This window comes from Balaenoptera acutorostrata, chromosome 11 (genome assembly GCF_949987535.1).
Source record: "Balaenoptera acutorostrata chromosome 11, mBalAcu1.1, whole genome shotgun sequence".
Classification (NCBI taxonomy): domain Eukaryota; kingdom Metazoa; phylum Chordata; class Mammalia; order Artiodactyla; family Balaenopteridae; genus Balaenoptera; species Balaenoptera acutorostrata.
Window position 1 is genome coordinate 64,125,029 of NC_080074.1, and position 26,493 is coordinate 64,151,521.

Consider the following 26,493-nt stretch of genomic DNA (forward strand, 5'->3'; position numbering starts at 1 on the left):
GGGGGGGAGAGGAGAAAAATATATATATACCTGACCGGCCCCCACACCGCTCCCCCTTCTCGCTTCCCGCCCGTCCCCTCTCCGCCCAGCGCAGCCCGCGGAGTCCCCTTCGGCTCTGCCCAGCCCGGGCTGGGGGCCCGGGGGCGGCGGCGGGTCCAGACCGGCTCCCGGGCCGAGCCGAGCCCAGCCAAGCCGCGCTGGCTTCTTTGTCTGCGGGCGGCGGCTGCCCCGGCCCCGGCCCCCGGCCCCCTGGCTCGAGCTGTGAGATGAATCTCTAATCGGTGGACGCCGGGCACCCGGGGCGAAGGCGGCTCGGGCTCCGGTAAGTAGCGGGGTCCGGGGCGGGGAGGGGTTTGCACGGAGGGGGAGGGGGCCGGGCAGGGGAGGTTTCGGGTTTGGTTAATATGCAATGCCCGTAATTAGCATAATTTATATATTTATGATAAAGAGAAAAAATGCCGCGGGGCTGGGGCTCCAGGATGCTGGGCCGGAGCGGCGGGGAGCTCTGGGAGTGGGATGGCTAGCGGCCGCCTGCTGTGGACCGGAGACCCCGGGGACCGCGCCCTTGCCTGCCTGCGGGCTGGTCCGGACCGAGGAGAGGAGGGGGCAGCCGCCAGGTGGACCCCGTGGGGAGCTTGGACCTGGCCCCTCCCCATTTCTGCTCCTGGAGCCCAGGTCGGGTACGGACCAAGGGGACGTTTTTCCAAGACCCCGTGGCGACCGCGAATGGATTCTCGCCCCACTGGAGGACCCGGACGCCTGGGTTCCCAGCAGTTAAGGTCGACTGAGGCGGCCAGAGCTACCTGTCACAATTCTCTCCAACCACAATGCACCGGGAGGACTGTGGGGCTCGGGGTTAGGGACCTGGGTGCTGCTGGAAGGGTGGCGGAGTGGTGGGAGTGTCACCGTGTAGCTGAGCATGAGCACTTCATAAATATTTAGTAACAATATTATTATTAATAAATAGTCATCATAATGGGCCTGATATGTGCTTCCCTGGGCATTCTCACCTGGCAAGGCCAGGGGAGCCCCAGGGTGCCTTGTAACCTCCACTTTAGCGTTGGGATCCCCTCATTTGTCATTGGAAGCCCCAAATCTTCACAGAACAGCCTCCGGTGCGGGCGTGGGGGGGGGGGGAAATAAAACGCGGTCGGGCAGCCTTCGTGGGCAAATGAAAAGAAGCTCTTTGCAGAGAGCTAGAATCTGCTCTTCCATATTCCTTGTTCCAAAAGTAAAAGGCTGGTCTTCAATTGTTCATAGACAATATCCCACCTCCCTTTTCTTGATAATCTAAGGCAGCCACCATTGACCAGCAGGGCCTTCTGAGGAATAATTTTGTATATTCCATTTTGATTGAAGTCCGGGTTGGTTCTCAGCGTGGTATTTCTGTGACCTGGTACTTCTTTGCATATCTGCGGTAGACCTTCATTCATTTGTTCATTAGTGCAACAAAAATATCCACTCTATGCCAGTTCTGAACAATACAGACAGAACTTCCCCTGTCTTGGAGTTTTAATTCCAGTTTGGGGGTGGAGGTGGGGACAGGCAGATCATAAATATGAAAACAAACAAGATAATATAGAGTGATACTGTGTGTGTGTGTGTGTGTGTGTGTGAGAGAGAGAGAGAGAGAGAGAGAGAGAGAGAGATATGGGCTATTCTCTTCTTGGAGGTACTACCTAGCAATTAAGAAATGAGTCAGAAGAAATTTGCTTCTCTAAGGATTCTCTGCATTATGAAGGAACTTGGGACAAGATCATATCCCCCTTCCCGAAGATTTACTCACTATAAAGTCATAGTAGTTATCTTACACATTTTTTATAACACTTTACAATTAAAAACATTTTATATGCATGCTTTACTTCAATTTAAAGCAATTACATAGTGTTTGCTGTGTGCCAGGCCCTGTTCTAAGAGACTTCCATAAATGTTATCACTTTAACCATAGCCAATGGGGTAGATACTATAATTTAGCCCCATTTCATAGATAAGGAAACTGAGGCTTTGAGGGTTACCTGAAACAGAAGCAGTACTCAATGTGGGTCTTCTGCCTTTAAACCCCAAGCTCCTTCTGTGTCAAAATGAGGGTGAGTGAGGCCACAGATGGGGTGGGACTCGGGAGAAACTGGACAAATGACGGAAGGCTTGGGAATGAGGAGCTGGACCAGCACGTTAGGAAGGGGCGAGTGTGACTGGGGTTCTCCAGAACTTAATACTACTTCTTTGAAATCGTTTTTAAGCAGCCCTAGCATTGGGAATGAGGGCACAAAATTTGAAATAGGCTATGTGTTTTGAGGAGAAGGTAGGATATATGAGCAGGCTAAATGATATGATCTGATATCATAATTTATGTTTTCAGCTCATATTCATTACCCTCTGTTGTGTACCAGGAATTATACTAGACTCTGGGATATGATGATAAGTGGATATGCCTTCTTGGTCCTTACAGTCTAGTGGGGGAACATACCTACTTGTTATTTTTCACGTTTCATTTGCCCCCTCCCTTCCCCCTGCCTGGGTGAATCAAGTTTGGGCACAAGGGGATGGGGGCAGAAACTAAATCTAAATGTGTCCTATTAAACTAGTCTTTACTGTTTGACTATATATGTGTAAGATTACAAATGGTAGGTTTGGAAAGGAGAAATAAGGTTGTTCACTACTTTCCTATCTTTTGCCCTTTCCTTTCCTTCTGGCCCATGTGTGTGCCTAGCCGGTCTACCAATAGCTTGGCAAGTCATTTATCTCTGTCCATGAATCGGGGTGTGGGGAGGGAAGTTAATAAATTAAGTCTGGAGCAGAACTGAGAGCTTCCATTTTCCAGTGTGTCCTGATCCTTGGGGGCCAGAGCAGCCCCCGTCAGCCTTCCTCCCATTTCCTGAATGGAGGCTTAGTGTGGTGTCAGGAGGACAGGAATCTGGAGCAGGGTGTGGCCTTGAAGTTTGAATCTGCCACAGACTCTTCTGTGCCCTTGGGCAAGTCACCTGACCTCTCTCAACCTCCATCTTCCTATAGATAAAAATGAGGATCATAGTAAGAATACCATGTTAAGCATCTTACTTACAGATCTCATATCATCATCATAACAACCCCACAAGTCTTGCCCATTTAATCAGCATTTTAAAGATAAGGAAATTAAACTTCGAAGAGGTTAAATCATTCGCCCAGGATGGCACAGCTATCTCATGACCAAGCTGGGATTTGTTTTAGGTTTTTCTCCTAAGCCTATGCCCTTACCTCTCTTTGATCATCAACTTTCTCATCAATAAAAATGGGGATCGTAATAGCTAATTGTTATTTGTACTTTGTACGATAATTCCAAGATAAGCTCTCTTATTATTTATCCCTGAAAAAACAGAGAAGGAATCCGCCCACCTGCAGACAGTGACACAATTGGTCAAGCTTCACTCACTATGTGTTTGCTCTGTGGTCTCATGGGGCTGGTGTCAAAACTGAACAACAATAGTTAACATTTATTGAACCCTTATACAATTTACTACAATGCTAGCTATCCCCGTTTCAAATATGGTAACTGAGGCATGGAGAGGCTAGGTCCTTGTCCAAGGCCTCACAGCTAAGAAATGGTGAAACTGAGAGGTGAACCTAGGTTCCTAACTGCTATACTAAATTTAAATGAGATAATGTATGTAAATTTTTATAATAGCTACCATCTTCTGAGCACTTACTATGTGCCAGGCATGGATCTAAACTTTTTACATGCATTAATTTATTCAGTCCTCATAATAGCCCTATGAAGTAGGTGTTATTACTCTCATTTTTACAGATGAGGAAACTGAGGCAGAGAGGTTAAATCATCTGACCCGAGTCCAACAGATAGTGAATATCAAAGCTGAGGTTGTGAACCCAGAAGTCTGTCTCCAAAGAGTGCTCACTGTAATACTATGTGTAAAGGGGCTGGGTTCCAATAAGCTATTTTTTAAATTTATTTTTTAATTGAAGTATAGTTGATTTACAATGTTGTGTTAATTTCTGTTGTACAGCAAAGTGACTCAGTTATACACACATATACATTCTGTTTTATATTCTTTTCCATTATGGTTTATCCCAGGACCAATAAACTATTTTTTTTTTTTTTTCCAATAAACTATTGATGATGATTATTTTTCAGCAGGTGGGAAGGGAAATCTATGTCCTGGGGCCAGAAATGGCGAAGGGTGGGAGGATAGGCAGAAAATCCATCAGACAATGAAAACCTGAAAGAGGTAGCAACCTGCCTGGAGACTGACGATTTAAGAACAAGGCAGACGATGCTTGCAAGCAGGAGGGGAGGTCGTCTCATGCTTCTTTACACCAGGTACTACATCCGCATGGACCACGGTGGTAGTGATAAGAAGTGGGGGGATTCCGGGCACACTGGGAGGGAGAGCCAACACTATTTGAAGGAGTTACTATTAGATGTATAGGTAGATGTAAGAGAGAAGGCAAGGATGATGGCAGGGTTTGGGGCCTGAGCATCTGTGGAAGGATGAAGCTGCCATTTGCTGAGATGGGGAAGGCTACAGGCAGATGGAACAGGTTTGGGGTAGAAATCAGGAGTTTGGTTTTGAACATGTTGAGTAGGAGATGATGTGAGCAATCAGTAGGTAGTTGGATATATGAGTCTGAAGTTCCCAGGTGAGGTCTAAGCTGGAGAGTTAGACTTGGTGATTGTCAGACTGGGTGAGACCATCTTGGGAGCATTATCTGGATGATCCAGCTCAACCCCAGCTACCAATCTATACTAATCTCCTGCTTCCTGTCCTTGTGGCCTTTTTAGATGGCAGCTCTGCAGGAGGTAAGTAGGTGCACAATTTAAATGTAAAAGTGGTGTAGAGATGGAGATGCTGATGTCAACAAACAACCTCGCTGGAGAGGATTATGTCAAAAATTTGAAAGGTAATTTCCCATAACAAATGTGACTTTCTTTCCCGTGAATACCAGTAAAACTCATTTCAGCTTAACCAGTCATTCTTTCAATACACGCAGAGTACTCCACCCCCAAAAATGATTATAATGAGAAGGTACTTTACACCTTGAAAACCTCAGACATATTAAGGGTAAAGTGATTAAAAGCACAGAAATGAAAAAAAAAAAAAAAAAGCACAGAAATGAGTCTGAGTTAAAAGTCTGAATCCCGGGACTGCCCTGGTGGCACAGTGGTTAAGAATCCGCCTGCCAATGCAGGGGACACGGGTTCAAGCCCTGGTCTGGGAAGATCCCACAAGCCGCAGAGCAACTAAGCCCATGTGCCACAACTACTGAGCCTGTGTGCCACAACTACTGAAGCCTGCGCGCCTAGAGCCCGTGCTCCACAACAGGAGTAGCCACCACAATGAGAAGCCCGCACACCGCAAGGAAGAGGAGCCCCCACTCGCCGCAACTAGAGAAAGCCCGCGCACAGCAATGAAGACCCAACACAGCCAAAAATAAATTAAAAATTAAAAAAAAAAAAAAGAAGAAGGCAAAGGAGGAGGCTCTGGCTGGGCACTGCTTCCTGTCCCAGCTTTAACCATGATCTATGTGTGTACTGTAGTTCTACTGCTGGGGTGATCATAAGAGCCCCTCTCACAGAGAGTCGATCATCTCTCTTCACTGCTGTCAGGCTGTGGACACTGCATGGCATCATGAGCTCAAAGGAGGCCATCCAGATGTGCTATTTACCACAGTCATTGGGGTGAAAACCCTAAAACCCCTAGGGTGAGCCAGCAATTGCACTCTTAGGTATATAGCCCAAAATTGAAAACAGGTGTTGCAACAAAAACAAAGATTCATAGATGCCCTATTCACAGTAGCCAAAAGGTAGAAGCAACCCAAACGTCCATCAGCAGATGAATGGATAAACAAAATATGGCATATCTATACGTTGGAATTTTTTTTGACATATGAGTTTAATTATCTACTAGACCATCCAGATGGAAATATGTGATAAATGGATGGAAACAAGGCTCATAAAATGAGAGAGGCAGGCATTTTTAGACCCATTTTGGTTTAGACATTCACCAGGTTGGACTGTTTTTTAACATTTACAATAAAACTTTTTTTTTACCACAATAAACAAAACAGTGTATTAAAACTACTTCCAGGATTGTCCAAATTATTTTTTAATCATTATTAACATTTTTCATATTTATTTAAATGTTGTTTCCTTCAGCAAATTTATCCAAAATACTGAATTTTCATTTTAGAACTTGATTTACATTTAGATAATAACAGACTTCCTAAATTGGCTTTCATCAGGATACCTTTCCCTAAGCTCTAGTGGTTGATACCTTCTCTTTAAAATGTATAAGCATCTTTTTTATTATGTTGTCATTCTCAAAGATACTCTGGAGAAAAAATTATGAATGAAACTCTTATGAATTCTTCTTCATTTCTGTTATAGTGTAGCAATTTATCAACTTACACATAGTGATCTATCAAATGGGTGAGGCTCAGTTTCTTGTTCTTTTCAGACATAGTTGATTGCAGCTCACAGAGCAACATCTGCCTACAACTTCTTCACTTCCTTATTAACAGCTGTAACTGGGACAGGTCATTCTTTGAGTGATACATTTTGACTAGTTTTAGCCTCTGAAGAAGGTCTTCTTTCTCCTGAATCTCCACCGATTTTGCTTTTTCTTCATTTAATCCTTGTTTGGGAAGAATTCTCATTCACAAAATCATTTTGGAGACCTCTGCATGACCCAGTATCCAGTGATTTAGATTCACTTGCATCGATATTCTTAAAAGTATTTTTCGGGCTTCCCTGGTGGCGCAGTGGTTGAGAATCTGCCTGCCAATGCAGGGGACACGGGTTCGAGCCCTGGTCTGGGAAGATCCCACATGCCGCAGAGCAACTGGGCCCGTGAGCCACAACTACTGAGCCTGCACGTCTGGAGCCTGTGCTCCGCAACAAGAGAGGCCGCAATAGGGTGAGGCCCATGCACCGCGATGAAGAGTGGCCCCCACTTGCCACAACTAGAGAAAGCCCTTGCGCAGAAACGAAGAGCCAGCACAGCCATAAATTAAAAATAAATAAATAAATAAATAAAATTAAAAAAAAAAAAAGTATTTTTCAAATGTGTACTTCTACCTCATTATGTGTTTAAAATTTTCTTGAAATTCCAGTTTTCTTCTGCTAAAGATGCTGGCTTCTCTGAAAAGATCTGATTTTTTAAAAGTTTTATTTATTTATTTATTTTTATACAGCAGGTTCTTATTAGTTATCTATTTTATACATATTAGTGTATACATGTCAATCCCAATCTCCCAATTCATCCCACCACCACCACCACAACCATCCCCTCCCACTTTACCCCCTTGGTGTCCATACGTTTGTTCTCTACAACTGTGTCTCTATTTCTGCCTTGCAAACCGGTTCATCTGTACCATTTTTCTAGATTCCACATATATGCGTTAATATACGATATTTGTTTTTCTCTTTCTGACTTACTTCACTCTGTATGACAGTCTCTAAGTCCATCCACGTCTCTACAAATGACCCAATTTCGTTCCTTTTCATGGCTGAGTAATATTCCACTGTATATATGTACTACATCTTCTATATCCATTCATCAGTCGATGGGCATTTAGGTTGCTTCCATGACCTGGCTATTGTAAATAGTGCAGCAATGAACATTGGGGTGTATGTGTCTTTTTGAATTATGGTTTTCTCTGGGTATATGCCCAGTAGTGGGGTTGCTGGGTCATATGGTAATTCTATTTTTAGTTTTTTTTTTTTTATATAGTGGAACTTTTTTTAAAATTTATTTATTTTATTTTTGGCTGCGTTGGGTCTTTGTTGCTGCGCACGGGCTTTCTCTAGTTTTGGCGAGCAGGGGCTTCTCTTCTTTGCAGTGTGTGGGCTTCTCATTGTGGTGGCTTCTCTTGTTGCAGAGCACAGGCTCTAGGCGCGCGGGCTTCGGTAGTTGTGGCACACGGGCTTCGGTAGTTGTGGTGCACAGGCTTAGTTGCTCCAAGGCATGTGGGATCTTCCCGGACCAGGGCTCGAACCTGTGTCCCCTGCATTGGCAGGCAGATTCTTAACCACTGTGCCACAAGGGAAGCCGTATTTTTAGTTTTTTAAGGAACCTCCATACTGTTCTCCATAATGGCTGTGTAAATTTACATTCCCACCAACAGTGCAAGAGGGTTCCCTTTTCTCCACACCCTCTCCAGCATTTGTTGTTTGTAGATTTTCTGGTGATGCCCATTCTAACCGGCGTGAGGTGATACCTCATTGTAGTTTTTTATTTATTTATTTATTTATTTTTGGCTGTGTTGGGTCTTCGTTTCTGTGCAGGGGTTTTCTCTAGTTGTGGCAAGCGGGGGCCATTCTTCATCACGGTGTGCGGGCCTCTCACTATCGCGGCCTCTCTTGTTGCGGAGCACAGGCTCCAGACGCGCAGGCTCAGTAGTTGTGGCTCACGGGCCTAGTTGCTCCGTGGCATGTGGGATCTTCCCAGACCAGGGCTCGAACCCGTGTCCCCTGCATTGGCAGCTCATTGTAGTTTTGATTTGCATTTCTCTAATAATTAGTGATGTTGAGCAGCTTTTCATGTGCCTCTTGGCCATCTGTATGTCTTCTTTGGAGAAATGTCTATTTAGGTCTTCTGCCTATTTTTTGATTGGGTTGTTTGTTTAATATTGAGCTGCATGAGCTGTTTATATATTTTGGAGATTAATCCTTTGTCCCTTGATTCGTTTGCAAATATTTTCTCCCATTCTGAGGGTTGTCTTTTCGTCTTGTTTATAGTTTCCTTTGCTGTGCAAAAGCTTTTAAGTTTCATTAGGTCCCATTTGTTTATTTTTGGTTTTATTTCCATTACTCTAGGAGGTGGGTCAAAATGATTGTTTTTTTCATTCTTGACTTTAAGACACTTTACCGTGCCATTTAATTATGGGAATTAAATGAAGATCTTGTTTTCCTTAATCATTCTCTAAGTGTTGCACTCACAGATTGTTTTCTTGAACTATTTGTGTGGGGAGGTGATGGATTGGCACGGACCTGTGGAGCGCTGGGTAAAGTCACAGCTGAGTCTGATGGACTTTCCATCTTGGAAATGAAATCTTGGTTTACCTGTGCTTCTGCCTTCCCCAGAGAGTGCGAGAGCCCATACAATGGAATTTTTGCACAGTTCTTTTCTGTGAAAAGAAATGAAGCACTGATACATGCTACATCACAGATGGACCTTGAAAGCATTCTGCAAAGTAAAAGAAGCCAGACACAAAAAGGCCCCATATTGTATGATTCCATTTGTATGAAATATTGGGAATAGGCAAATCCACAGAGACAAAGCAGATTCGTGGTTGCCAGGGGCTGGGGGTTGGCAGGGAAAGGAAGTAACCGCTAATGGGTATGGGATTTCCTTTTGGATGATGAAAATGTTCTGGAACTAAATCGTGGTGATCGTTGCACAACACTGTAAACGTACTGAATTCCATTGAGTCGTACACTTTAAAATGGTTAAAATGGTAAATTTGATGTTATGTGAATTTTACCTCAATTAATAAAATAACAACAACAAAAAAAGGAAAACAAACGAAGCGGACCCGGGGGTAGAAGAGGAAGAGGAAGAGAAAGGTGAGGAATCCAGAACACTTCTCCGAGCTTAGTGTCCTTATCCGTAACATGGTGATCCTAATGCTCCCATCCCCCAGCTGGCATGAGTAAGAATGTGAATTAGTGTTCCATAAAATGCTTAGCACAGTGGACACTCAGAATAGAGGTTAATTTACTCTTTTCTATATGTGTCTAAAACTAGTTGTCCCCTTTATTACCTCTGTGTCTTGTGGTTTGTGGTTCCAGCAAGACCACCTGTTTCTCACAAGGGCTTGTTTCACTCTGTCCCACTGCGTGTGGCAGCTGCTGCACCAACTGGGATGTTGTCCTGCCTCCCATGTTAAAGGCCAGGATGGTTCTTGGACCACCGCCACAGAATCCCCCTGAGTGCTGATTTTGGGGCACCCACCTACTGAATCAGACTCTGGGGATGTTTGGTCTGGGGAAATCGGGGTAGGGGTGTCCTGCATTTTTAATGTGTTCCAGGTGATAATCAGACACATTAGTTTGAGACAACTGTTTTAATTTATTCCTATCTTTACCATCTCTTTCAGGAAGTCCACTCAGACCCCTCCCCTGAGAAAGGCTCTGATACCCAGTGTGCTCCTCACTTGTGTCTGGTTCTGAGAGTCTGGGTCAAAGTCACCTTGGGTTCTACTGGGTCTGCTCTTTCCCACTGGACTGGGGAACTCCCAGGGAAAGATGCCTGGCCCCCTCTTTCCTCTTGTCACCCTCGCTCCTCCTGAGTGTAGGTTCTCCTAGGATGCTGTAAGAAGTGAGACACTTTAGTTTTAAAATCCTTAGAATCCTGTTTCCTTTACTTCTAGACATACCTGGGAGACCTTAGCTTCTCTCTCTTCCTTCCATTCTACTTCTGACTTTTTGAGATGGCATGGACATTTTATTACGATGTCGCATCAGCCTTTGCTTTTCCCATCCCATCTCACCCTGCAGGATGTGTAGGTGTGGGCCAGCCCCACCCCACCCTGACAAGTGACCATGGATCCTGGAGCCGGGCCAGACTCATCTCTGACTGTCAATGAGCAGGTATCTTCTGGGGCAGGAAGAGGCGGGGGAGTGAGGGTGATGGACCAAGGGGTGTGGGCAAGGAGGAAAACTCCATAGAGCCCCTCATTTTCTGTTTCTTGCCAGAAACACCTGTCCAGATCGTCACTTTACCCATCCAGATGTAGTTGCCAGCTAGGATTTCTCAGGGGCTGGGTTTGGGGACTTAAGCTGTGACTTTAAAAAGTGAAGTTAAAATGTGAAAATATGTATAAGTTAACATGGGGAAAGATTTGGATATCAGGGAATTAACTTTTTTTCTTGCTTATATATCATTTTCTAATTTTTCTTGCAATGACCTTTTATTACTTATGTAATTTTTTTTTCTTTTGAGAGCGTGGCTTATGGAATCTTAGTTCCCTAACCAGGGATCGAACCCAGGCCCCTGGCAGTGAGATGCCAGGGAATTTCCGACTTATGTAATTTTTAAAAGGAGAAAAAAGATTAACATCTCTTAAAATGTGATGGGAGTAAAGTCCTTCATAGGTCAAGTTTGAGTCAGAAAGGGAACTGCTTGGGGGGTTATTGCACTCATACTCCCCTGATGGGTCACATTGCTGCTTTTTTCCAGCAGTCTCTGGCTGGATCCAGTTTTCAGGCCTAAGGAGCGTGTTGTGGGAGTGGCTTCAGGCCTAGGCGGAGCGCAGGGAAGGCCTGACCCAGAGCTTTTTAACGTACCGGGTGTCCCTGATTCTTGAATGGCCCAGTTGGAAGCATGTCAGTGCTGGAGGTAAAGCGCTGAGTGCTGGCTCTTTGAGCAGGAAAGGAGGCCCAGTGTTCCGAGGAGGCCCAGGAGCTGCCTGCATTGCTGGGCATGGGGGCTCCCCTCCAGGTGGGAGCATGCCCACAGCAGATGGCACGCTGGAGCTGCAGGCCCACAGGGTACAAAGCTCCAGTCCAGGAGGGCCAGCGAGAGGCCACGTCTTCAGGATTCCTGACCCTCGCTTCAGGAAGTTGGCTTGGAGGGAAATCTTGGCCCGTACCCCAGAGTTTTGGAAATAAAGGAACCATGAGCTTAAAAAGTTACTCAGTATCGTGGAGCATTCATTTTCCACTCCTCTAATGACTCGAGGGACGTGAAGAGGGATTTGCTTCCTGTCCCAGCTTAAGCTGTGGATACGGTGTTAGGGGCCATCGTAATCACACTCCAATATCCTAGCAGCCAAGAAGACGACCTTGCAAGGCTGTGGGACTGGCCATCTACCACTCCCTGAACTGAGTCCAAGAGAGGAAGCAAATAGAAATGTCCCCAAGTGGTCTGGCTCTGTGGGACTTTTCCTAGCTTGTGTCAGGCCCTTCTCCCTGTCACCAGGGCCTTCTTTCTCCTAGTACCTCCTTCCCTGGAATCAGGGAGCTGCAGTCTGCTCCAGGCTCTGGAATTCTCACAGAGCACACAGTCCCTGAGACAGGAGGTCTGCATCCTGACATGCTCTCTCCTCTCTCCCTCAGCCATGCCTAGAGCTCCGGTTCCCCAGGGCTGACCTGCCCCTCCCCCCAGCAGTGTCCCCATCCTCTGTTTGCAGGTCATCGTGATGTCAGGCCATGAGACCATCCGAGTTCTGGAGGTTGGAGTGGATGCCCAGATCCCTGCTGAGGAGGAGGGCAAAGCGCTGGAAGGTGTGGCCGCCGAGGGCTCCCAGAGCGGAGGCCCCGCCAAAGCCGGTGAAGCTGGGCCAGACAACCCAGACTCCTCCGCAGAGGCAACTGGTATGAGGCTACCTGCGCCCACGTGACATTGCTCCGCCTGAGTCCCTTCCTGCGTCCCCCCTGGAGAGCCAGCATGAAGCCGGAGGGGGCTAGGTGGCTTTAGGGTCTCACTGTCTTCCCGTCTACTGGACAGCCTCTGGTCACAGTCTGTACTGTTGGTCAGCTCCTAGGCCACTCCTCATCCCTGGAACTTTAGTTCTGGTTTCAGTCACTTACAGACCTAAACTGGGGTGGGTCAGGGTGAGGGGAATGAATTAACCTCGGAGAGGGCTCCCAGGTCTAAACCAGACCCTCAAGCTCAAGGCAGAGAGGACTAAGCCTTCAGGATCCTGAGAGCCCTTCCAGATCAGTACCTTTTGTGGTGGAGCTGGGCAGTGCCAGGAGTTGGGGATGGGAGGCCATCATACACACCTTGGACTAGGGAGATGTGTGTTAGGGAGGGCCTTGTAGAATGCCAGCTCCTCACTCCCAGCTGGGCTGGCGTGAGTCTAGCCTGGTGGGCTTATGTGTGCTCTTATTCTCCAAAGATGACTTCAGGGCATGAGTTTGATTCTCCTGCAAGTGGAATGTGTATGGCTGATTGACTCACACTGTCTCCCCTAATGACCCTGCAGTACAGCTGTGAGACAGCCTGGGCTGTTCTAGAAGCTGGGGCTGGTCCTAGGCACTGCTCTCTGGGCACAGGGCACCCTTTCATCGACTTTCCTCATTAACACCTTATAGAATAGACATCTTTTGCAGGAAGCTCCGGGCCTCCCTTGCCAATTCCCCCAGAAAGCCATGATTCATCTCCCCTTGCTTTCTGCTGAACTTCACCCCTTCCCTAGATTGGAGATGTGGTTGGGGGAGAGGGTGTGGGCCAAGAGGAGGAGACAAGAAGAGAGCAAAGGGAACAGGCAACTCTTTAACAGAACCCCTGCCAGATCTCACCTCCCTCGCTCTACTCGCAAATCAGTGTGCAGATCCATTTGGGACCCGGGTTATCTTTTCTCCTTTTTAGTAAAGGAATGACAAGAGACGTGACCATTTTCCCCTAGCCTGGAAACGTTCTACTTCCTTGTTGAGGCCAGGATGAGCCATCACCTGCTCCCATGGGCCAGTGCCCTGGTGAGCAGGCGGGAAAGACAAGGATTCTCCATCTCGGCCACCCTTTCCATTTCTTTCCAGGTTTATCCACAGTGCCTTAACTTCCTTTTTTTACCCTTTTATCCATCTTCCGTATCTCATTTCTTCTGGCGCCTTAATTCTGCTCCTTAACCAAAACCTGCTCTCAGGAATTGATCAGAGATCAATTATTTACACCTTAGCATGAGTGTTCATGATAGTGTGTATCTTCTTCCAGAGGTTTGTATACTTAAGCTTTTCACCAAAGTCTTCTTTATAAAGGAATTTCAGTCATTGTCAAGCAGGGAAGGGAGGTATGTTGATGGTACCTCCTAAGGAGCTGCCAGCTTAAACTGTGGCTTTGATGGAACGTTTCTGTGTATGCAATATTGAGAAGTGTTTCCTCTTACAACAAAATAAAACTGAGTAATAGGAAACTTTTTCAGGATGAAAAAAGAATCTAGTGATTTGTGTCACTCTAAATTATTACCCAGACCTTGTCACACATACATATTTTTATAGGTGTGGCCCCTGAGGGCAGGCTAAGTAGCATGACACTTACCACCATATTATTTCATATTCCATGTCCTTTATTGACAGATTCACTCATCTGATTCTGGTTTTGCCTGTTATCAAACTTTCTGATTTTTCATTGTCATAAACAGTGCTGCTTTGAATGGCCCTTTCATTTTACTTTTCTTTGAGGTGTAGTCCACCCAGATTCCTTCTGAAGAGAAGCCAATTGTTTACATAGGAGGAAGTCATCACATGGAAAAATACAAAATCTTGCTATCAATGAGAGAAAAAGTAATTGGCTATGAGGTACCACCTATGCCTATTAAGCCAGAAAAATAAATAAACAGTGATAAAACCTAAATTGGGTGGTGCTGTGGAGACACAGGTACATTGTTGATGGTGCTGTAAATTGGTTCAGTCTTCCTGAAAAGCAGTCTAGCAGGAAGCTACAAAAACCCTCAATGTAGGCAAGCCCTAGGGCCCATGGTCCTACTCTGGAAATAACAGCATATCCTAATGAAATGACTATACAGATGGTAAGCTTCCATCACTCGTGTTTATCACATTCCCATTTCCTCACTTTCCTTTTTAGGTTTCATTACACTTTGTCAAGCAAAATATTTTTTAAATTTCCAGAGGTTCAGATTATCCGTATCTTCTCTGATTTTTTTTTTCGATAGTTAGAAATGTATCTCCCCTTCACAGTGGAGATAAATCTGCCATTTTGTTTTCTTTAGTATTTTATAAGGCTTTTGTGGTCGTTGCTTGTCTCTTTCATTCTTTAAGCAATCTGGATTTTTAAATTATATACTGTAAACAGTCTAGTCTTTACTTAGGTTGGTGCCTTTCCAGATTAAAACACAGGCTGGGAATGCAGGCTTGGAAGGTTATCTAGTTCAGTGGTTCCCACTTTGTCTGTGTGCTGTATCACAAGGGAGCTTAAAAGAAAAAGAGAGAGATGAAAGATTCCTGGCCTCCACTCCTGGACATTCTGACTCAGTAGGCCTAGACTAGGGCCTGGGAACCTATACCCAGTCAGTATTAAGAAGCCACTGGTGTGATGAATTGGGAGATTGGGATTGACATATATACACTAATATGTATAAAATGGATAACTAATGAGAACCTGCTGTATTAAAAAAAACTTAAAAAAAAAAAAGAAACCACTGATCTGGTCGAACACACAACACCTAGATTCTCTTTAATGTCTCACCATATATTAAATAATAACCCCTCTCCGCATTGTTGTGTGGCTTTAAAAAAGTTTCCTGGTACGGGTCCCAGTACTTAACTAAATCCAGGTGGCAAGAGGAAGCTCTCACCTGGGTGAAAAGCTCCAATGCATGGGAAGTTCCTTTAGAACTTCCTAGAAGCTGCTCACCCAGACTTCAGATCTCAGGGAATGGCAAGAAGAAAAGCTGCCTGGCCTGGAGAGCCCCTGTAATCCTGCGTGTGGCTAAGACATGTCACTTCCAAGACTTCACCGTACAGGAGTCCTGCCCCTTCCCCAAGCCAGCACCTGCATCCAAAAAGTAGCCTGAAGGTAGGGTGAACAGTGATCCAGTTGCTGGATGAGCCAGTCAATCCCATTGATTCTAGCTCCTTCTCTCCCTGACACATGTTCCTTTCTACTACTGATTCTGTGATAGGTCCTAGCATCCTACAGAGCCAGGAGATGAGAGACTGATACCCAGCTGTGCCTGGGTCTGCATTTCCTTCATCCACATGTGGGAAGAGGGTGGCCTACCTTCCAGGTCTGGCACAGGGTTCTCCAGCCTCCTATTCTCACTACCCGTAGCTTTTGGGAAGCTGCCTCTGTGGGCCAGGGAAGGCCAGTGATTGGCCTCGGGTTATGCAGAAATACAACGTGGGGCTGAGGGTTGTCACACTCACCCAGGCTCACTCCTTGTCCCTCTTTCTCCCAATGCCACTTGAAGTGAAGTCACTCCCGGGGATGCCGCCGAGCCCTGCCCCTGCCGTTGCCACCTTCAGCCAAGCCCCATGCCAGCCTCAGGCATCGCAGACCCTGACGCCACTGGCTGTACAAGCTGCCCCCCAGGTAAGGGCCACCCCAGGGAGCTGGACAGAGGGCAGTGGGCAGGAGCAAGGCATGGGATAGCCAACATGGGCTGGCCATGGGATCTGGGAACTTCATGAGGCAGGACAGGGAAGGGGCTGTGGCTTGAGGGAGGGAGTCTCCTACTAGGTACCCCTGGCCTCTCCCCTGCCCCAGATCAGGCCCCCTGGGAAAAGTAGATCTGCATTTGCCAGGTAATCTCTTTGGGTCCAGGAAGGATTATAGAGATTACATTAACTCCTTCAAGTCATCTAATGACTAAGTGAGTGAATACCCTTGTCAGCCCCCTAGTCTAGGGGATGCCCAGAAGAGTTAATGGATTTTTGGTCCTCATTTAGAGCCAGGGGCAGCCCCAGCTCAGTGAGAAGCTGTCTCCAGGGGCCTCCAGGCATGCTGAGCTCCCTGTGACCTTTCACTGCAAGCACATTTCTCCAAGGCATCCATCAGGATTGTCCTCCATCAGAACTTCCCGGAGGCCCCTGTGGGTCTTGACCACTTGGTTCCACCAGCCCCTGCCCCCTGCTTCCTGGCCACAAAGCATTGGTCCTGTGGGCAAGGGCCCGGGAAAGGCTTGGGAGGCAGCAGACCGTGGTGGGAGAGGCCTGTGACCCTTTCTGGTCCCTGAGCAGGGCTGGGCCCTGTCCCTGATATGGGCTGCTTCTCTGAAGGCGGGATAGTCCAGTCCAGGTGCCCCCTCGGGCGGGGTTGGGCCTCCAGCTAGGGCTTGTCTCTTCCCCGCCCTCACGCGGCCTTTTCCCACTGCCCTCAGAATGCTTTGTGTGTGCTCAGCTGGGTCTGAGAGACCCAGTGTTTGCGCTGTCAATGTTGATTTTTTATTTTTTCTTTTCTTTCTGAAATCTCGTTTGCTTTTGCAGGTCTTGACTCAGGAAAACTTAGCCACAGTTCTGACAGGAGTTATGGTTCCAGCAGGGGCAGTTACTCAACCTCTTCTTATCCCCATCAGTATTGCAGGTCAAGTGGCTGGTCAGCAGGGGCTGGCCGTGTGGACAATTCCTACAGCAACCGTGGCTGCCCTCCCAGGACTGACCGCTGCTTCTCCCACGGGGGGAATTTTCAAGCCACCTTTAGCCGGTCTCCAAGGTAACGGCAACTCTCCCCAGGACCGCACCAGGCTCCCCACCACCTTACACTACCATCCCTGCACGTGTGCTTGCCATGTCGGACTCCAAACCCGCGGCCCTCCCAGGGCGACAGCCCTGGAGTCTGGATCTGGTGTCCCAGGCCCCCAGCCACAGAGCTGCTGCACCACCTCGGGACTCTAGGCCATGGGACCATGCTGGCCCAGCAGGCCTCTCTTCCTTCAGCCAACTCTCTGAGACTGCCCCTCCCCGCTACGCCAGAACTCACCCCGTGACCAGCCTCCTGAGAAGGACTGCAAGAAGATTCAACTTCTGGTTTTGAATCTACACCTCTCCAGGCCCAAGGGAGGGGGGATGAGAGAAGTTGGCATGTGCCGCCCCCGCAGAGATCAAGTGAATCACAGCTGCCTGTCCCCCCTGCCCCAACCCCTCCTCGTTCTCGTGCCAGATCCCTTGGGATTGGAGCCTCCCTGGGCTACGGCTGGGTGTTTGAGCACCTCTGTCTCTGCCTTGCTCCATAGCAGCTGCCGTGCTGAATGCCGCTCTCCCGGCACCTGTTCAAGCTGCCCCACCGGCCCAGGCCTCCTCGCCCACCCGGCCCCGACCGCCAGCCCAGCCCCAGACGCTGATCCAGACCCAGCCGCTGCTGCAGACCACACCTGCCATTCTACCGCAGCCCGCTGCTGCCACCGCGACTGCCCCCACCCCCAAGCCAGTGGACAGCCCCCCACAGATCACCGTCCAGCCTGCAGGCTTCGCGTTTAGCCCAGGAATCGTAAGCTGCTGCCCTCGCCAGGGGCTAAACGGGGATGGACCGAATCTCTGGCCAAGGGTGAACCTGACCCTTCCCTCGGGGGAGGAAGGAGGTGGAGGACCAGCCCCCTGAACATGGCTCTCTTCCAACACTTCGGCAGAGATGGGCTCCTTCTGAGGCCTTCCCCTGCAGCTGCCAGCCCATCCGTCCCAGACAAGAGCAGACAACCTCTGCCAAGAGGGCTGGGCACATCCTCCAGAACCTGAACCACTGGACCAGCCTTGGAGGGTGGGATGATGTCTGGGGATTGCAAACTTGTGAGCTGTCGCTAAGGTGGAGCTAGAGGCTGTTAGATGTGACACTAGTCACATCAGCCCCTCCAGTCTGGCCTTTCTGCTCTCCCAGGGCTAGCCCGAAAGATCAGCCAGAGTTACTCCTCCGTGACTGCGGCCCCACCCTTCCCTGCTCACCCCCTGCAGCCCCTGGCCCTGGACACTATTCAGCTGGTGGACTTGGGCCTGCAGCCCACACTTACATCTGCCCAGCATCCATACCCCCCCGCCCCAGTACCCTCAGCCCTCTTCCCTCTGCCTTAGGCTCTTTCTCGCCCCATCGCCTCTGAGCAAGGCTCTTCCTCCACCCACAGATCAGTGCTGCTTCCCTCGGGGGACAGACCCAGATCCTGGGCTCCCTCACTACAACTCCGGTCATTGCCAGCGCCGTTCCCAGCATGCCGGGCATCAGCAGTCAGATCCTCACCAGCGCTCAGGGACAGGCAAGTGGTCAAAGCCAGGCTGAGGGGTGGGGGCTGGTGGAGATGCTGGCCGTGGAGGAGGGGCAGGACTTGGGCTGAGGGTCGTAGGAGCTCAACTAGGGTGACAAGCTGCCATTCATACCCCTTGTGTGACAGCGCTCTGCTGATGCTGAGGCCAGGCAGGGGCATAGCCGCCATCCGGCCCTGGTGGTCCTCACTCCAGCTGGGGCTTTCCGTTTATGGAGCACTGGCTTTGTGACCAGCCTCTGTGCCAGGTGCTTTCTCATACATTATCCCACTTCTTTTTGAGTACACACCTACTGGGTGGAGATGTTTATTCCCGTTTTACAGGGGAGAAGGCTGAGGTTCAGACAAATTAAGCCGCACCGTTAAAACGTGGCAGAGCAGGGATTCACATCCAGATCTGTCTGAACGCACATGCAGACCTGTTCCTGCCCCACCACGGCTCTGGAGAGAGAATAAAGGAAGCGGCCCCTAGAGTGTGAATCCTTCACTTTCTTATGAGGAAACAGGCCCAGAGGGGTTAAGTGATTTGTCTAAGTCCCTTCCTGCCAATGTGGGGATTTGGGTTGGGGGTGGACCTGGGCGCTGCCCTCACGCTTGGGGTCCCTATGTTTCCTCCCAGGTTATTGGAACACTTCCGTGGGTAGTGAACTCGGCTAGCATGGCGGCCCCAGCACCAGCCCAAAGCCTGCAGGTCCAGGCTGTGACCCCCCAGCTGTTGTTGAACGCCCAGGGCCAGGTGATCGCAGCCCTGGCCAGCAGCCCCCTGCCTTCTCCCGTGGCTGTCCGGAAGCCAAGCACTCCTGAGTCCCCCGCTAAGAGTGAGGTACAAGGGCTGGGTTGGGGGATGGGGGCAGGCAGTGCTGTCTAGCATGGGTGGCCTCCCTCCAGACTGTGAGCAGGACGACACTATTTTCTGAAGCCCCTGGGAAAGCAGGGCACCTCCCCAAAGCGGGGGGAGGTTCCAGGGTAGAAGGTCCACATGAGTCCACGCATTCTCTGCCTGGGAAAGCAGCACCGCCGTCCCCCGACCCCTTACCTACACACACCGAACATGTGTATATGTGCCCTCAGAGGTCAATAGCACCCTGAGAAAGCCAGACAGGGGTGGTCAAAATAAACTAGGCCTCGGTCAGCTCCAGGGTGAACAAATCGCTAGAAAGGCCCTGGGAGGTTCGTTCTGTACCCTCTCCCTCTTCACCCCTTCATCCCTCCACCCCTCCGCCCTGCACTGTGGCATTGATTATTCATTTATGTGTTCATTCTAGGAGCAGTTTTTGAGTGCCTACTATATTCCAGGTGCTGAAGATGTAGAGATGAATAAGATGCCCTTCCTAACCTTAGGTAGCCCAGCATCAGAGGAAATTATAAGTCAGCGTGACAAAGGCTATGATAGGGGCAGGATAAGGTGCTTTGGGAACCCAGAGAAGGGAGCTCTCAGCAGACTGGGGAGTTTGACAAGGCTTCGTAGAGTAGGACACTGAACTAATCTAAAGGGATGAGTTGGATGAGAGAGTATTCTACCTCCACAGAATTGCAGGAAGTACAGTGTGCCAGAGCAGGGGTTCTCAAACGTGAGTGTGCCGCAGAACCACCTGGAGGGCTTGCTGGGATGCAGATTCCCGGGCCCCACCCCAGAGCCTCTGATTTAGTAGGTGTGGAGTGGCGTCCAAGAATTCACATCCCTAACAAGTTAGTGGTATGTAGCTTCCCAGCTTCACTGAATAACCTCTTAGCCTCATCTATAAAATGGAGGTGATAAGAGTACCAACTTCAGAAGGTTATGAATGTTAAAGGATAGATTACACATAAAGCAGTTTATACTCTGGTACACAGCACTTGAAAAATGGTGCTTTTATTGTCATCACTAATATTAGGTAGTAGGGAGTCGCGGGAGGGTTTTTAGCAGGGAAGTGGCTGATTAGATTTGCATTTAAAAAATTCCCTCCGTTATCCAGGTGGAGCCAAGAATTGGACTGTGGTGAGACTTGAGTCATCGTCCCTGTTAGGAGACAGCTTAAACAATTCTAGCCAGAGACAAGGAGCTCTGAACAAGGCCCTGGGGATGACGAGGGAATGACTTGAAGCTACCAGGAGGTAGAATTCAGGGAACAGGACCCATCCAAAAGAAATCTGCACTTTCAGGAAGCTTTAAAAAAAAATCATACTAAAAATACTAATTTCATATATTTATAGTTTCTCCTGATTATAAATACGGTACATGTTATTTATAAAAACTCCAACATTATGTGTGATGTCAAAAAGTAAAAATCCCTTCCAACTCTACTTCCAGAGATGACTTCTGTTGACAGTTTGCTTTATATGCCTCAAGATTTTTTTTTTCCGGGAAATTCATATGTCTTTTTAAAGGAATTATTCCATAAAAACTGTTTTTCACCTTACTTTTTTTCCTTTCACTTAGCACTGTGACTCAGAGCTCTTTCCATGGCAGCAGTTAAGAGATAAACCTTATTCTTTGTCACGGCTGCACAGTATCTTAATGTAGAGAGGTCCCAGAAGTCATTTGCCAGTTCCCTATTAATGGGTATTTGGGGCCTGGAGGCTCTAGAATCAGGTTTAGATTTCTCCTTTGAGGGCAGAGGTTTGAAAGCAGTTATCTCAAGGGCGGACACTTGTTGGGGCTTTGACCAGGTGTGCTGAACCTTTCTGAGCCTCTGACCTGCCCAGGTCATAGGCAGCAACAAGGCCCCGGCTTGGTGGGGCACGTTCTATGCTTATTTTGGAGGTCATTATCATTGGGTGGGTGCTAATGCATAGCTTCTAGTCTTGCTTTTTGATGGGGCACAGGTAAGAGTGTGCTGGGTGAGTGAAGATTCCATGCCCACTTTTTAAAAAATTAATTAATTAATTAATTTATTTTTGGCTGTGTTGGGTCTTCGTTGCTGCGCGTGGGCTTTCTCTAGTTGCAGCAAGCAGGGGCTACTCTTCTTTGCGGTGCGCAGGCTTCTCATTGTGGTGGCTTCTCTTGTTGCGGAGTACAGGCTTTAGGTGCGTGGCTTCAGTAGTTGTGGCACCCGGGCTCAGTAGTTGTGGCTCGCGGGCTCAGTTGCTCCATGGCATGTGGGATCTTCCTGGACCAGGGATCGAACCCGTGTCCCCTGCATTGGCAGCTGGATTCTTAACCACTGCACCACGGAAGTCCCTCCATGCCCACTTTTGTCCTGCCTCTGGCCCCACCAGAGACTCTACCCCCCCGAAACAGGCAGGCGGGCAGTGGGGTTTGTTGGCTCTTCTCCTCGCAGGTGCAGCCCATCCAGCCCCCGGCAGCCATGCCCCAGCCAGCTGTGGTCATCGCCAGCCCAGCCCCAGCCGCCAAGCCAGCTGCCTCTGCTCCCATCCCGATCACCTGCTCAGAGACCCCTACTGTCAGCCAGCTGGTGTCCAGTAAGTGGCTTCTAGAGAAGGTTGTGGAGAAGGGGAGAGGCATTTATTTGGACACGCTGACCTCATTAGATGATGCTCTCCTTAATAAACTTCCTGGAGTCCACAGGGGAAGGGCACAGGCCCATTGCCAGGAACTGGCTTTCTTATTCTCATTCTGTGGAGCTGGATTCTATGCATGAGGATGGTGGAGGCTGCTTAGCCAGCTGTCTGGCTGCCTCTCTGAGAAGCCAAGCCATTGGCCGTCTCCCCTGTGGTCTCTCACCCAGTATTGGAGGAATGTGGATGGCCAACAGGTGTGCTTGGGGCCAGGCTGGGGAGAATGGGGGAGGGTCAACAGTTAGAGCCGGAAGAGCTTGAAAATAGGCCTCTACCTCTATGCACATTGGTCCTGGCCCCTTACCCCCAAGTCTTATTTGTCTTGGGGACAGGGGTGATGAGGGTCTTAAGGGTACATAGGCCTTTTGTCAAATGTCCTTATCCCTCACTACAGCACCAGGCTAGGCCAATGGGCAAGATAAGCAGCGATGATTGTCTGTCTTACACACACCCCTGCCCCCTTCCTCTGGCCTAGAGCCACATACCCCGAGTCTGGATGAGGACGGGATCAACTTAGAAGAGATCCGGGAGTTTGCCAAGAACTTTAAGATCCGGCGGCTATCCCTGGGCCTCACACAGACCCAGGTGGGTCAGGCTCTGACCGCGACGGAAGGCCCAGCCTACAGCCAGTCAGCCATCTGCCGGTGAGTAAGGCTGCCTTGGACAAGGTCAGGGCACTCACAGGGGCCCAGGTATCTGGCCCTTTTCCATATTCTCCCTGGCTTCTGCCCTCTTCCGGACAAGGAAAGCTGTTCTAAGGGTCGACATGAACACCTAGAGTAGCCAAAGACTTTCTGGGGGCCCTCTGAAGTTTAGCCCCCAATCCTGAGCATTTATATTGTCTTTTTTTGGGAAAACCAGGATCCTAATCCATTTAGGAATCCTAGAGGGACAGGAGTACAGCTTATGAAATTAGTCACAAAAGTGAGAACTTCAGTTCTGGCTTGGTTCTCAACTATAACCCACTATCACCCCTATCATGCTCCCATCTCCCCCTCTTTTGAGGCATGACTATAAAGTGATGTAGCTGATTTTTCTGTGTGCAGCGTACAGACTGGTTCTGGTGCCGGTATTAAAGGAGGGGTAGGGAATTCCCTGCCGGTCTAGTGGTTAGGACACTGCTAGGGGCCCAGTTTCGATCCCTGCTCGAGGAACTAAGATCCCGCAAGCCACGTTACATGGCCAAAAACAAACAAACAAACAAACAAAAGAAATAAAGGAAGGATAGCCGAGGGTTTCAAACACGAAAAAACACACGGTTCAGGGATGGCCAAAAGGTTTCATCTGCCTGCCAATTCTATAGATTACACTAGAGTGACTATTAGACTACCTTGCCATGTTGGGAATTCTGTAGTCACATCCGGGCTCAGCCAGAAAGAGTATTCTGACTTAGAGATGCTGCAGTTGGAGGAGGACAGTACTTACGACATCCGTTTGGCATCTCTGGAGGCCTCTCAAGACGACTCCTTAAAGGACCTCACCCATTTGGATATGAAAGTTCTGGAATGGTGCTCACTAAAGCAGTTGCCCTGTTATCATCGCACTACTGGACCGAGGCCATGGGAATGGTCTCCCTGTTATGACCTGGGATACAGGACAGTCTGAGGAGTCTGGGCTTGGCCGAGCCAGGGGGTTTTAGTGGGGGTGGTGAGGGGAACACTGAGCACAGCCCCACCAGCCCCAAGAGGAGCAGCCCCTTGTGGAGAGCGCTCACGCCCGGTGTGGGGAGTGAGACACTCTCACTGTTCCTTCCTGGGCTTGGGTCACCTGCAGGTTTGAGAAGCTGGACATCACGCCCAAGAGCGCGCAGAAGCTGAAGCCAGTGCTGGAGAAGTGGCTGAATGAAGCCGAACTCCGGAACCAGGAAGGCCAGCAGAACCTGATGGAGTTTGTGGGAGGCGAGCCCTCCAAGAAACGCAAGCGCCGCACCTCCTTTACCCCCCAGGCCATAGAGGCTCTTAATGCCTACTTCGAGAAGAACCCGCTGCCCACAGGCCAGGAGATCACCGAGATTGCTAAGGAGCTCAACTATGACCGGGAGGTCGTGCGGGTCTGGTTCTGCAACCGGCGCCAGACGCTCAAGAACACCAGCAAGCTGAATGTCTTTCAGATCCCTTAGGGCTGAGCCCCCAGCCCTGTGTTCCAGCACTTTGTACCTTCCCTTGGCACCCGGCTGCAGCCACCACCCTGCGGCATCTGTCATTCTGCCACGCGTGGCTGTGTTTGTCCTGGGTCGTGAGACTACACTGTGCGCCTGTGTTTCGGCCCCCTCCCCCTCCCGCCATATCGTCCACATCCTGGGGAGGGCAGTGGGGCCCGCCTGAGACCTCCAGGCTTGGGGATGGTCACGCCAAGGGAGGGGATCTGTGGTGTCACTTGAAGAAGCACTTTGCTAATGTGGTTTTTGAAGGGTGAATTCTGGTTGGGAACCAGAAACTCCCCTCTCTGGGGCAGGGCTGCAGCAGCCTCTGAGGACCACTGGCCATTAGCTCTTGTTTTCGACGGCATTCTCTTTCCACTCTCCCTCCTCCTTTGCTCCTCTGGCAGGTACTGCGGCTAGTGCAGCGGAAACACAGCCTCACCGCTCCCCCCCCCCCCGCCCCCCGCCCTCTGCCTGCAGGTACACTGTCCCCTGAAGGAACCCAACACATACAATTCTGAAAAGGGTGATGTGCTGCTCAGAAGGTCAGACTCCATGTCTGCCTGGACCTCAAGGTCAGAAGGTTTCCACAGCCCTGGGGCCAGAACATGTGATCTCCTCTCCCATCTCTCCCCGGTTCCTTTGGGAGGGTGGAAAATTGCCCTGAAGCAGAACCTTTTCTTTTGTAAATCATGTTGGAAGGAAGCAACAGTGAACTCTAGCTGTCCTGGAGTTGACCTGGGTCTGTAGCAGGTTGGGAACTTAGTCAATAAGGCCATCCTCCCAGATTTTAATCTGATCTCTGTCCGTGGCCATCTCCACATCAGAATGGTGTGGTTAAGAGAGCTTGCAGCCTGGAAAATCCCCCGGCCCAGCTAAGCAGGCACTCGGGGGAAAATGAGGAAAGGAATGCTGACTCTCTCTTGTCCTCACACTCACCCCCCCCCCCCCAGTCCTGGGCCCTTCTCAGAAGCAGCAAGTTAAACAAGAAGCCAGACAGCAAGGCCCTGGGGAAAAAAAGCCAAGATCCAGAAAGAGCTGATGGCAGCCCTGGAAGGTCTCTTTGTGGAAAGTGACTTAACTCTAATTTTCTTTGGAACTTGAAGTCTTGGATACTGGAGGAGAAATCTAACTTTGTCCAGAGTCTTAGACCACGTGTTTGTGTAAGCAATCCCCCCAGTCCGCTTCTGAGCTAAGAATACCCCTGGAGCAGGCTGGGTTTTGCCTTCAGAGAGGGTAGCTATGGTACATTGGGGGTTGGCATCTCATCCGAGCTGTTAAGTGAGTTTCCCAGCCTCACTGTGGCTGGGCCTCCCCTGGAATTCGGTAGGGGATCAGGAGAGCACTGCAAGGTTTGCTGAGATGAGCCCAGACTTGCTGTGTAGACTAGACTTAAAGGGTCACACACAAGTCACAGGGGTCAGCCACCCCGTCCTTTCACAACTCCTGTCCTTACAGCGCCAGGTCTCTAGGAGCTGCCTCCTTTGCACCTCATACAATAAACCCTGAAGAAGTGACTGCCGGGCAAGGGCACATCACCTCTGTCGGACACTGGTGCAGAGCCTAGCCTCGCTGCCTCTGGCATGCTGCGTTTCCTTTCCTGCCTGCAGCTGCTCCCTCCCAGGCCCTACAAAGCCAGTGTGGGCGCCCTCTTGGTAGCTCTGCCAGTGAGAGGACAGTTGTGTGTCCAATGGCCCGCTCCCGCCTACCCCACGCCGCTGCATCCTGACCAACCAAACGTGCTCGAGTGTGGTGGAGGATGAGGAAGCAGGTGGGCACCTTGTCTGCCCCAGCCTCCCGGGAGAGACTACGTCTCCAAGGGTAAGGCTCCGCGCTCAAGTTCAGGGTTATCAACCTGTCTCAATGAGATGACGAGCTCACTTGAGAGGGGTGTTGTAAACAAGGTTTCAGTAAGAATGAAGTAGTACCAGAGTTTGTAAAGGATTCAATCACTTATAGTTCAATAAATTAGACAGATATGGGTTTCTACCCTCAAGCCCTTGTGTTCAGATATGCTTTCTTTTTTGGGAGAGACAAGTGGGTCGTGGCTGGTGCCCTGGGAGTAGCATATAACCCAGGGCGTGTCCGTGGCAGTGGATATGCAGGAGGACACCATCTGTCCTGTGTCACGGCAGGAAAAAGCTGATGAACTGCTGCTCTAAATTAGGCCTGGCCATGCTTTCTTAGCTCCTCCCGCATCTAAATGTGTCTTC

The 26,493-nt window shown here is 49.4% G+C and overlaps 1 protein-coding gene and 1 pseudogene across 2 annotated transcripts; one reads left to right on the forward strand and one right to left on the reverse strand.

The window, feature by feature from the left end:
* On the forward strand, positions 1-26,276 carry POU6F1 (POU class 6 homeobox 1). 2 transcript variants are annotated; one of them, XM_057557396.1, is made up of 11 exons: positions 1-322; positions 10,493-10,585; positions 12,127-12,310; positions 15,868-15,989; positions 16,883-17,108; positions 17,629-17,882; positions 18,508-18,636; positions 19,262-19,465; positions 21,903-22,044; positions 22,616-22,784; positions 23,914-26,276. In XM_057557396.1, the coding sequence occupies exons 2-11, from the start codon at positions 10,538-10,540 to the stop codon at positions 24,257-24,259; spliced, it is 1,824 nt and encodes a 607-aa protein (XP_057413379.1). In that variant the 5' UTR covers positions 1-322; positions 10,493-10,537; the 3' UTR covers positions 24,260-26,276. The 2 variants fall into 2 exon arrangements, with proteins under 2 accessions (XP_057413379.1, XP_057413380.1); XM_057557397.1 differs by having other exon boundaries at positions 17,632-17,882.
* LOC103006681 (swi5-dependent recombination DNA repair protein 1 homolog) lies at positions 6,313-7,074 on the reverse strand (annotated as a pseudogene).
* Positions 26,277-26,493: the final 217 nt, after the last annotated feature.

Excerpts from the sequence above, each read along its gene's own strand:
- POU6F1 (XM_057557396.1), top strand. The coding sequence starts at position 10,538 with ATGGATCCTGGAGCCGGGCCAGACTCATCTCTGACTGTCAATGAGCAG. Across the intron at positions 12,311-15,867 it reads CTCCTCCGCAGAGGCAACTG|TGAAGTCACTCCCGGGGATG; the intron begins GTATGAGGCTAC and ends TGCCACTTGAAG. Across the intron at positions 22,785-23,913 it reads AGCCAGTCAGCCATCTGCCG|GTTTGAGAAGCTGGACATCA; the intron begins GTGAGTAAGGCT and ends GGTCACCTGCAG.